This window comes from Mytilus californianus, unplaced genomic scaffold (assembly GCF_021869535.1).
Source record: "Mytilus californianus isolate M0D057914Y unplaced genomic scaffold, xbMytCali1.0.p SCAF_7, whole genome shotgun sequence".
NCBI classification, from domain to species: Eukaryota; Metazoa; Mollusca; class Bivalvia; order Mytilida; family Mytilidae; genus Mytilus; species Mytilus californianus.
The window spans coordinates 96,011,460-96,024,495 of NW_026262723.1; the positions used below are offsets into that span (position 1 = coordinate 96,011,460).

The following is a 13,036-nucleotide window of genomic DNA, read 5'->3' on the forward strand; positions in this document are numbered from 1 at the left end:
ATATCATTGATCTATCACAAGTAGTTCCTATCAAACTGATTTAAGCAGAAAACTTAACATTGAAAATTGCTAATTTATTAAAAGTCACTGGACCACGACCTAAGGGACAGGGCCTTGTTGGGCTCGAAATAGTGGTCTTACTGATATAAACTGATAGTAATGCAACTTCATATAAAATATCATTAATCCTTTAGAAGTAGTTCCTATCAAATTAACTTAAGTAGAAAACTTAACATAGGAAATTGCTAATTAATTCAAAGTCACTGGACCATGTCCTAGGGGGCAGGGCCTCAAAATAATCATCAAACCGATATGTACTGAGAGTAATGCAACATCATATAAAATATCAATGATCTATCACAAGTAGTTCATATCAAACTAACTTAAGCAGAAAACATAACAATTGTTGACACCATCGTCATTGCCGCCGGAAAAGCAATTCCTATGTCTAGCTTTCTGCTACTTTCATAGCAGGCCAGACAAAAACATACCAAAACACAAAAACTTATCATTGACCAATGAACAGTGAAAATGATGTCAAGGTCAAATAAAACCTGCCAGACTGACATGTACATCGAAAAATATTACCAATACCATACACCAAATATAGTTGACCTATATTGGATACATAATCAGAAAATCAAACCAAAACACAAAATCTCTGGAAGGTCAGATAACACCTGCCAGTTGGACATGTACACCTTACAATCATTCCATACACCAAATAAAGTAGACATACTGCTCATAGTATCTGAGATATGGACTTGACCACAAAAACTTTACCTTGTTCACTGATCCATGGAATGAGCTTGAGGTCAAGTGAAAACTGTCTGACATGCATGAGGCAAGGTATGCACATACCAAATATAGTTATTCTATTACTCATAATAATGAGTCATAATAAGAGAGAAATTAACATTACACAAAAATTTTAACTTTTTTTTCAAGTAGTCACTGAATCATGAAAATGCAGTCAATGACAATGGACATATCACAGATGGAAACTTCTTAACATAAGGCACCTATATACAAAGAATGAAGCATCCATGTCTTCTACCTTCTGAAATATTAAGCTTTTAAGTAGTTATAGTTAATGCAGCTACCAGATCACCTTCCCTATGTCTTGCTTTCTGAGACAGAAGTAGCAGACTCAAATTATTGTATACATTTGATTATCTTAGAATCCGTAAATCAGATTAAAACAATTTTGTATTTCTGCTTTGTATCTATCTGATGAGTTAAGCCCTTTTCAACTGGTTTTTATCGTTCCATTATTTTGTACATAAATCAGGCTGTTATTTTTCAAGTTTGAATTGTTTAACATTTGTCATTTCGGGGCCTTTTATACATTGTAGCTGACTATGCGGTATGGGCTTTGCTCATTGTTAAAGACTGTACGGTAACCTATAGTTGTTAACTTATATGTCATTTAATTTGGTCTCTGGTGGAGAGTTGTCTCATTGGCAATTATACCACATCTTCTTATTTTTAAGCTTAAAGTCACATGAAACTTCAAATTTAAAAAAAAAAGTTGAATATCTTTTGTATACTAAGACTAAGTTTTACTATAAACAAGTGTACATGAACTTTCTTGTAAAAGAAAGTCTTTTATATTATCAAAGTCTTCATAAATGAACTACTACTGAATTATTGTCTTCCTGTTCACTAATTTGTTGATATTTTTCTGTATGCAGTGACCTTAAATACGTAACTTTAGCCACTGCACAGCGCAATGCCAGTTTTTGGCCCCTAATTCCTAAACAGTTTGGTCATAGCCATCAAAATCAATCCCAACCTTCCTTTTCAGGAATGGAACCTTGTGGTACAATTTTATAGAGATTCATACACTAATACACAAGTTATTGTCCTGATACAAGACAAAATGCTTGTTTGTGGCCCCTTATTCCTAAAAAGTTAGGACAATAACCCCCAAAATCATTCCCAACCTTCCTTTTGTGATATGGAACCTTGTGGTACAATTTCATATAGATCCATTCACTTATAATCAAGTTATTGTCTGGAAACCAAATGACTGTGGACGCCGTCATACCATTATAATTTTGCAGTTGTATAAAAATAAGTTAAAAGTTAAGTAAACTATTAAAAGCCCTACGGTACAATTATAGGTAATATAAGTGGAACGCACATTTGCAATAATCACTGAGATAACATTATGCTTGAGAATCCTACTTTAATGTAATACAGATAACAAAAGAAATATTGATACTTCTATTATAAACAATGCCAAAGTAAACAATGAAAATGATGACACCAGCTGTTTACTATATTCAATCTGTCAAAACATAATCAACATTTTAGTAACTGTAGCCTTGACTTAACTTTCTGACAATGATCAAATTCTTATACTTTACCTACACTGTAAGCAATGAATCCACTGACTTAATAAAAGAGGATTTTTTTTAACAACATCTGATTCAAGAATAAGCGAGTAAAAACTGGGTCAAATATTTGGTTTTTCCCCCCCAAACAAAATTTAGCATCATTCAAAGCTTGCATATAGCTATTTTTGTCAAAAATATAATACATGTATCTACAGTTGTTGCATGAGTACTGATGTGTAATAAGCTTGGGTTGACATTTAGAACAATAAAAAAAATTCTGTATTATCATCAGGTTTTAAACTGTTTATTAATTATATATATGTACACAAAAATGTATGTTTTGCACTAAGTTATATGATTATAAATCACTTAGAATTTCAGAACAGAACTCAAATGTATAATAAAAACCAATGAAACTGAGATAGTTACTTAGTCAGTGAAAAATGAAATATGGTTACAAAAAATAACCTTTGTGATATACACACAGTACACTTCCCAGCCAGTTCAAAAAACAGACATCCAGACATCAGAGCAATCTCAGGCAATGTAGTCAGAATGGTCAACTGTTGGTGAGAATTATATAGGTAACACATTTTAAATACTTCTTGTGTGGTCTCTTTAGCTCTAACTTATGAAGGACCATGCAAAATGTAAGAGTGACTGGCTTATGGTCTCTTGTAAATTTTAATAAATAGCGGACTATCTATACACTACATTACAAGTATACACCTATCAGGGCGTTAGCCGGATATGATGTATCTAATTTACACAAAGATATTATTGTCAATGCAGAATGATAGTTTTCAATAATCTAGGATGGGGGTCTTTCAGCGATTTGACCATATGTTATTGAAAAGCATGATTAATGCATGGTTTCCAATTTCATTTAACAACATCTTGGTGTAAATTTACAATGGATCGGTGAGACATTATGAAATTCATATTTATCAACTGTTATGGTTATAGCTAAGTAATAAAACAGGAAAGTCTTCCTTCAAACAATATAAAGAAAATTATAAAATGACACACCCTCCCACACAATCACTATCAAACATTATTTAATAACCTTGTTATACATATCAGGTCAAGTAAGTAGGAGTAATTTTTAAAAGAAGAGGCATGGTCCCATGACTATGACTTTTTCACATGTTGAAATTTCATACACACTCAAAAATAGCCCTTTCAATTTTTAATAAATTCATTTGAAATGAGACAATCATTCCAGTGTTTGTATGAGATGACTTCCCATTTAAACACAATACATGTGCATTCCTCAATTAATATGATACTCTAATGTAATGGTTGTCTTTGTAAACAATCTTAGACATGTATTTAAAATATAAAATGAAAAACTTTTAAGTGCATTGCACAAATTAGTTAGACTATTTCAAAAAGGAAAAATGGTTCATTATAAGATATATATATGTATGTCAGTTGAATATATACATAGATTTACTATACCTTAATTAACATAATGTTTTTTTCTATTGCAAGTTTTTATTGGTTTATTCTGACTTATATCTTAGAAAGCTTTTATGTACACATGTACATGTATCTTGATTATTATCACACTCAATGTGCAAATAAACATGTATCATAAAAACTAAAATTTCGATGAAATTATGAACATATTCTAATTCAATGCATTATACTAGTATAGGGTTTCTATGATAAGAAGTAACATAATTCAAATTATTATTAGTTTATGTATCTTAAAATACCATTTAACAGCCATTTCTTCTAATTCTCAACACAGGCACTTTACAACTGCACCTGTCCCCTTCCTTTATATTACATATTATTGTATGGATACTTGGCCTATTGCTGAAGACTGTATGTCGCTTTCTAGAAGTTTTTTGTCTTTTTTGTTATTGGGTTGCTGTCTCATTGACATATACCCACCATCTCCTTTTATTCATATATATTTTGAACATGAGGCAAAGTAGTCAAGTGAAAAGATTGTCTAAGTTATAAAAGGCTGTATTTGGTGACAGGACCTTATAATTGAATTCTATCCTTGAGTAAGAGCAAAGACTGATCAGCTCGGAGCAGAATAATGTGTCCTGGTTGGCTAACATGTATTCCTTCTGGACTGATACATCTTCAACTAGCAAGCTAAAAATTCCAGCTCAGTGTGTTGGTCTAGTACAAAGCAGGTTTCTTATTCATATCAAATAAACAGGTTCCGGTCATATATTTTCATTTAATTTGCCACTGTACATCAATCAGCCATCCATCATCATCATAATTAAATGTAATTGGATGTTCTGCATTTATTATGCTTTATTCTAAAGGAGGTCAAATTCCTGAAAGACCCCCTTCTTAATTATTGAAAGCTATCATTTTGCATTAACCATAGTATCATGGTGTAAATTAGATAAACCTCATCTGGCTGACACCCTCAGGGGTATATCTAACACTTATGTAACATAGTAACTGGTATTCAAAATCACTTATTGATATTATCGACAGGTCACATAGTGCTACAATAATAGGAACAGTAATTAACCAACTGATATTGGTTAACAATGTAATAAATGATAACAATTAATTACATGTATATCATTCTGTTTTGTTTGGAGATTATTTTATAATGGCTTAATTCTGTCCAATGGAGATACTTTATTGTAACATGTTGTGCATATCAACCAGATGTTTTAGAACCACTATACCTTACAGTAATGACTTTCAATCAATACATTTTAAATTACCACAAAACTATAGCAATTCCTGAAATTACAGGTGAACTTTTAAGGGAGACTTAAAAATTTATTCTCATGACTAGAATATACATGTATTTTGGTACCAAACGAATTAAAGTGGTTTCTAAAAATACTCCTTGTTCATGTTCAACTATCTTAAATTAAAGCCCTTAAAGACTTTAAAACATATTTGCTGACATTTATTGAGGTGGTTGGACACTTAAATTTGTAAATGATTATGTTTTTCTTAAATTTTCCTGAAAGACATTAATAAAATGTGTACACAAATTAAAGGTTGTAAGATAAGATTCACTGCACATATTTTCAGGTAATATATGGAGACTAAAATCTAAAATTTTTATAAATTTCATAGGTCGGGAAAATCATTCATTGGCAAATAAAACAAAGTAAAAACTGATAACTTTTGTCAGAACATTACTAATATCAATCGCATTAAAGAACAATTCAAGATTTTTTCTTCAGATACTATTTCTTGTTTTGAAAAAGCTTTGTCCAAGTTTTATGACATTCCATGAAGCACTAACAAAGTTATTGATATAATGATAACTAAAAAAAATTTTTAATCACAGACTAAATCTATATTTTAAGGTCACAGAGGAGGACAGAATGTGGGAACGCCATGTCTAGCAGGTTCTATAAAATTAGTGTAGCCATTATCACTTTTGGATTGACAAAGGATGTGGACATGGACAAGATGATAGCAGTAATCCCAGCTGTTCGTCACTACAGCTGGACACTGTTAGGTGACACAAAAACTGGTCTTGATATGTACATGTTGGAAAAACAAAAAATATATGGCACTTTATGTCAGTGATAAAATTGTTACAAATAATATGCATATTAGTGTATACTGTACATACTAATTTAAAGCAGGTTTTGTTAATACACCCAATAATAAGTGCAACTCTTTGATATGATAGACTTCAAAGCAAGACGAAGTACATAGTAAAGAACAAACAAACATACCTCTAGCTGATAATTTTTTTGTGTTTATTATTTTTGCTGCAAATTCTAATTGTGAGTTTTTCTGTATACATCGTCTAACCACAGAAAATGCTCCTCTGCAAAAGAAAAAGTGTTAACAATAAGACAGGTATTATGGTAATTAATTACAATGTAAGGACTTAACAAATTACATATACATAAAATATTATAGGTTTAGTAATAACCTTCAGAAAACTTCTTGGCATCACTTTCGTTCTTTGGGTGCATAAAAATATAACTTTGAATAATTATATTCTTATCTAAATGAAAACAGAAAAGTTAACACATCATTTGTTATTAGTTTTTATTACATAACATTGATTTATCAAATTAAAGTTTAATTAGTCTACATTACATGTATGTATTGTTCTGTATTGCTTCACATGGGTAAAACAGAGACTCTCAAGGCAAAATTGGAATAGTATAATCACAAAAAATTTACATTCATCAATTAGATATTTTTAACGTACACGTACATACACAATTGATCTTAAAAACAGCCAAGCACATAACATTAACAAGGGCTACAAAGTTAAGGCAATCATAAATTGGCATAATTGTGCTAGTCCAGTCAATATTTTGGAACAGACAACTAGATGATGACAAAAATTCTAGGAACTTATCAGATATATATACTTAAAGTTATTGAAACAAGAATATGTTTACTGGACTGAGAAATCTGGCTGAAAACCTTAATTTGGCATTTTGAAAATACATCATAATGAACATGAGTACTTAGCTTTTCCAACTCCATCAGACAAAGTTGACCTTAGATTTAGGGAGAAGTGAAGACCCAACAGGGAGAATTGAGGGAAACACATTAATGCTTTCTTTAATTAAGTTTCCCAGCAGTTATACCTTTTTGTTATTTTTCAGAGCCTTTTGCATAAGAACTGTGAAGGTGCTATTTCCTTGCCTTGTCATGCTTGTGGTCTGAAGGAATTGAAAATAATACATTGATCAAAGCTCTTTAAAATAAATGGGGAATGTGTCCATGGGACAAATGTGTCCATGGGACACAGATGATGCCCCCGATTGCATATTATATAAAGTTGTAAAGGGACATAACTGAAGAACGGTAAAAAAGACGCTACCCAAATTTGTACTTGATCTGAGTTATGTGGTAATAAGTATTGTGTTTATATATATAAGTTTCATAACATTTGGTTGAGGCAAACTTAAGTTAGAGAACGGAAACAAAAAATTCAGCAATTTTTCCATTTGTAAAGGAGCTCAACTCTAAAACAGTAAAAGTGACACCACCAAAATTCAAACTTGATCTGTATTTTGTGGTAATAAGCATTGTGTATAAGTTTCATAACATTTTTCCATTTGTAAAGGGGCATAACTCTAGAACAGTTAAAGTGACAGCACTAAAATTCAAACTTGATCTGTGTTATGTGGTAAGAAGCATTATGTATAAGTTTCATAACATTTGGTTGAGGCAAACTTAAGTTAGAGAATGGAAACCAACTTTGGGACGTACGGACAAGGGTAAAACTTAATGCCCCCTCCACTACAGCGGGGGGCATTATTGAAAAAGTTGTGTTTTTTTTTGTCATTAACAAAAAATAGAAAAAGAACGTGTAAATCACTAACAAATACAATGAGAGTTGGCAAAAGAATTTTTGTCAAACTCTTTGTTTGTAACTTGGGGTGCCGTTTTTTCACGACAACTTCCTAACAGATGAGATTCAGCCAATCTCGGGGAATGAGTCATCAGGGGAACAGAGATCAATGATTTTTACTTGGTAATTTAATTGGCTACTATTAATTATCAATCGATATTCAATAATACTTAGGTAAGTAAAATCTACCAGGTGAAATGAAAGTTGCTAGCCCAAGTGGCCAGAGAATATTAACTGGTCCAGCGGGCTGTTCTGTGTTCTGTTTGACTGGCCACACCGTAAATATACTGGCCATAGGCCAGAGATTATGACAAACCCTGAAAATGGGCAAAAAAATGAAGAGGAGAGAATAATGGGTGCTTAAATATACACAATACAGAATAAAGAAAATTTGTATCAAAAATAAGAAAATGATGACCCAATTCCACTCCCCAACCCCCTACCAAGACACTCTAAACTTTGAGAGATAATTACTCAAAAATGTAGACAGATCTTCAGTAGGTATTTCAATACTAAGGAAAATTATAATTGAGTCATCTTTCTTGTATTAGGGTGTGTTCCAACTTCTTCAGAGAATTATACACAGTAGAAGTGAATACAATCAATGGCTGCCCATTTGATATTTTAATATCAAGAGTGAGGGCAGTCATATATATATATAGACAAAATATGTCTGAATTTTACTTTTATTTATAAAACAGAATACGTATACAAATAAAACGAAATTTTTAATAAGTTCATTATTTAAGTAACAATTTTTTTCATTGGTCGAGATGAAGAATCTATTTAAACACAACCAATGAACATGATGAATACACGTGATAAATTTGAATACACATTACTAAAGAAATTTACGATGAAATTTATGAATGAGAGTATTTGTACGTCAAAAAAGTAAAATAAACTTTTATTAAAGATAACGAGGAGTGATTCATTTTATTAGAAAGTGAAAAATTGTTGTTTGCAAGTAAAATTCGTCTGTCAACTGTCACGTTTTAGAAATAAAATAATTTTTTAACATCGATTGTTAATTCATCCATCGGGAAATATATGTACGGAATCGCTGCAGCATTTGTATAATGTCACTAGTAAAGAATTTCACTGGTTTTAACTTTGAAGAATTTGTCAAGTTTCGTTTATATCTACCTGGCAAAGAAACGTTTTGACAATTATACACACGGAAGCGTGGGTTAAGCGAAAGGCAGATGATGTTTTCAACCCTAAAGAGGATATAGAGACAAAGGAACAGGCTGTCCAACAAAATTACAAACTGTCTTGTTACTATATCTCTAGAAGGAACAGAGATGAAGAAATAAATATTTCTGAAGCTGTTCAGCATTGGAAGGCCCAGAAGAACATGAGGATTTTTCTTTCTCTGAACTATATATACATTTTGACTTATTTAATTGACTGCGATATAAATGCATTTTGTGTTTAAAATGAATTTATTTCATATATATATTCTTATTCTTTGTCATGTTTATTAATACTGTGCATTATTGCATGTAATAATTTATGACCGATTGCTTCAGGTCACAATAGTTCACTCTAAAATAGAGTTACGCGCCCTTGAAATTTTGCGCCTTAACAAATTTCTGGCGAGAACACTGCATTATGGTTTTTGTCTTTCTGTCAATTATGTTTTCATCATGAAACTATGGTAAATGTTGAAAATTGCGTGGATGTACATGTATGAAAAAAATTCTTAAAATTTGAAAAGACAAATTCCAAATTGTCCAATACTATTTGCATGAATTAAATGATCATAAATGACCCATCGGATAAGTGGATTACCTGCAACAACAATTATGACATCTGTTTTGACAGTTGATAAGCTTGGGGTCCTACTTGTCGCCAGGTAAAATTTTGTACAATACAATTATTTACTTTTATGAATTTAAGTGACAAAACTAAACAGTAATACTTCTTCATTTCAAAATCATTTTGTAAATGCCAAAATGAAAGGCACTGACAAAATCACTGTATATATATATATATATATGTAAGACTCAGATCGACATACAGCCTCTAATCGATGTCCGTTCATCAAATGGACGTCCAAAACGGATGTGATGTCATAATGAAATAAGATTCCAAATGGACGGCCAGTTCTATGCCCCTCTAATCTACATCTTTTTTGTTGTTCTCAAATCGACGTCCAATATTTGCCTTCTCTTATCAACGTCCTTTTTACGGACTTGCCGCAATGATGTCACAACTGTATTTAATGAAAACAACTGTCATATTTCTGATTTGATACATGCATTTTTCGAATAACCTAAAACTCAAGAAGCTGTTAAAAATATAAGATTTTAGATCTGGCAGAGAATTATAATACTTTTCAACAATTGACTGTACTTCTTTATTCTGTCTATTGTTTTAGACTGTATATTTCTCCTAGATGTCTTACGGTTATCTTTGTCGTAGGGTTGTTGTCTTTTTTGTCATATCAACATATCATTTATTTATATGAATATGAAAGAAATAAGACAACGTAGATTGAGTGCATCACTAGTACCTTCTTTCATCAAAATATTATTGCTTGTACATGTTATATGATGTCAGTGTTTGTCTTATTGTCATTTACTGATGTTTGTCCTTTTATTTTAATATATATTTTATTTTTATTTCTACAAAAATAAGAAGAGGAGGTTTGAATGCCATGCAATGAGACAACACTCCATCAGAGACCAAATGACGTAGAAGCTAACAACTATTTTGTTGATTGTATGGGTTGGGATGTTGCCTACTTTGTTGTTCCTTCTCATATTCGTCAACTAAGTCATTATCAGTGGTCATTATGATTTGTAAAGTAAAAAGATAAATACGTAAATAATTAGTTTCTTTAAGCAGATTTACACAAAAATGAAAAGATACAGATAATATAAACAAATATCAAACTCATTCAGAATAAATGATTAAATCATATTGGACATCGATTAGAGAAAAGACTCCGATCAACTGGACGTCAATTCGGTAAAACATGATGTCACATTTGGACGTTGATTAGAGGGTAAAAATATTGCACAGATTTGAGAACTTGACTTAACATTGGACGTTGATTTGAGGAACGGACGTCAATTAGTGACTGGACGTTGATCTGAGTCTAACTTATACATGTATATGATCACTTTAAAATAAGCAATCAACTATCGTAACTCTGAAAGTAAAATCTCAAATTTCATTTTTAATATCACTGTAAAATAACCACTGTTTGGGGGAATTCCCCAGGGCCCTGATTCACACTTGCTCTTCAAACATTTTGTAGCCGTCTTAATATGTGGTTTGAGAAGAACTTATTGCTATCATAAATCTTAATCACATTGCCTGGCCACCATCCTTCTACTGATCTACTTCACAGACAGTTATTAGCAAGAGATGACTCTGATCAGACTGATGTCTGATGGTCAAAAATTAGTATGAGTTATTGTGGACCGTGATAGTTGAGGGTTCAACATGGTTATCTTGCAAATGAATTTCCATTCCTTTAGCATTTTGACCTTAATGGGGATATGATGTTGAATATATGACAGTGACAGAGAATTGAAAATTTCAATGCAAATATAACAATATTTTTTAGGTGTGCATATGTATATTTTAAAGTGGAATACCCTGTGTCTGCACAGCCAGTGATATCGCACATTACCTGAGTTTCGTCATATCCGCAATGAAACACAAATAGAATCGATCTTGTAATTGTTTTAGTTGTCCAAGAGACAGAAAAGAATAAAATTAATAAGTGCAAGCATAAATTTATAATTGCAATCCCATGATAAACCATATTTAGCCATTTTCCATTAAAATAAATTAATCATCATATAAAATTGGTTTCATTTGAAGTCAAATCTTAATCAAAATGAAATAAATTTTGCTCTGCATACTTAGAAGTCTGTTTGGTTCAAACTGAAATATATTTCATAGTATAAAATCTTTCCTGTATTCAAAATTAGCTATTTTTAGAAGGCATGCACGAAATCACTGGACATTTGAAAAACTGTCAAAACAGGGGTTTTCCTTATTTTGGACACACATTACATAAAATATCTAAGGGTGAAACCATACATAAAGAAGATTTCATTAAATTAAAGTATGTCATAAAATTGTTCAGCAATATTATCTGATTATAGGTTTTACAAGATTACCAAAGTGAAGCCAAAAGTCTTAGGTGCATGGATACAACGGACTGCACCGTAAGTATTTTAGTAACCATTTTTTTTTTTAATTTCAAACCATGGCCTGTGCAGCCCATGTATGAACTGAGCCTATTATACTATTAAGCCAAAAATAAATAATACATGTGTTTCCGCTAACGTGCTGAAAACAAAATAGGGTAGGTAGGTAGGCAATATTATTTTATTTTACAAACATTTTTAGCTGGGGAATCAGTCTGACTTTAACAGTGCTTGTTCCAAAATGGAATAAAAAGTGTAAGGGTAGGCACTAAAAATTAGGGAAGGTAGGGTTAGGGGAAACAAGTTTTTTTTTTTTTTTGCCTTAGTGTAATAGTCCCAGGTATGAGGAACTATTCCCTATTTGTAGGGTTTGCAGTAAATCAATGATAGTATTTACTATTTATGAAATATCAGCAAAACCCCAGAGTAAATTTGTCTTTTTATTAAGTTTTAAGATCTTAAAACACTAAAATTCAATGGTCTGCAATTTTCCAACTATGTCATAAAACATTTTACGACCTTTAAAGAAGAGGTCTATCCAGAAGATGTCGTAAAAATGAAAACAGCATCGTCCAACGTTATGCCTTCTGCTCATGTTTGGGAATATTTAAAATTCAGAAGCATCAACAGGGAATTTGCAGCTATCCTGTGATATTCGTATGAATTGATTTTACATAGAGCTAGTCTTTACTGAAGACTTACTTTCCTATTTCTTCTTTCATTTCATACAATTCGAAAAACTTCGAATTTGTCTGGGCCGCCATGTTGAATCTGAAATAGCAGAGTTCTTCTCGTATGATCACGTATCATAGGCGAGATTGTACTATAATTCCTGGTTCTACACAAACCAGACGATACTAGAAGAATTCCCTTAGCTCTTTATACGCGCCTTGTTTGCATTGAGTATCTAAAGTGTTTTCAATTTCCAAGAACCTGTCGGATTTAGTTTACTTTTTAAATTTGCAAATGTTAAAGTGGTAATTTACTACTACTACGGGGGTGTTTAACCTTGACTACCCACGAGTTTTTAATAACTTTGGACATTAAAATAAATCATTTAACATCTAGCCTAGGAAAGTCGCTATACATAGGCCTACTTACACTGAAGGATTTGTATAGTAAGACAATACTTACTATACAAATCCTTGATACTTATAAACAATCGAGCATTATTTTTATAGCAAAGC

General features: G+C 31.7%; 1 protein-coding gene across 4 annotated transcripts in view; it reads right to left on the reverse strand.

The window, feature by feature from the left end:
* The window catches only part of LOC127708856 (calcium/calmodulin-dependent protein kinase type II delta chain-like), a 126,062-nt gene extending 113,405 nt beyond the window's left edge, over window positions 1-12,657 (reverse strand). For all 4 annotated transcript variants that reach the window (XM_052214021.1, XM_052214023.1, XM_052214022.1 and 1 more), the window contains exons 1-2: window positions 12,552-12,657; window positions 6,032-6,126 (exon numbers count right to left, since the gene is read on the reverse strand). In XM_052214021.1, coding sequence (XP_052069981.1) covers window positions 6,032-6,126; window positions 12,552-12,613 — 157 coding nt within the window. In that variant the 5' untranslated portion in view covers window positions 12,614-12,657. The remainder of the gene's footprint in view (window positions 1-6,031; window positions 6,127-12,551) is intronic.
* Between the last annotated feature and the right edge of the window lie 379 nt (window positions 12,658-13,036).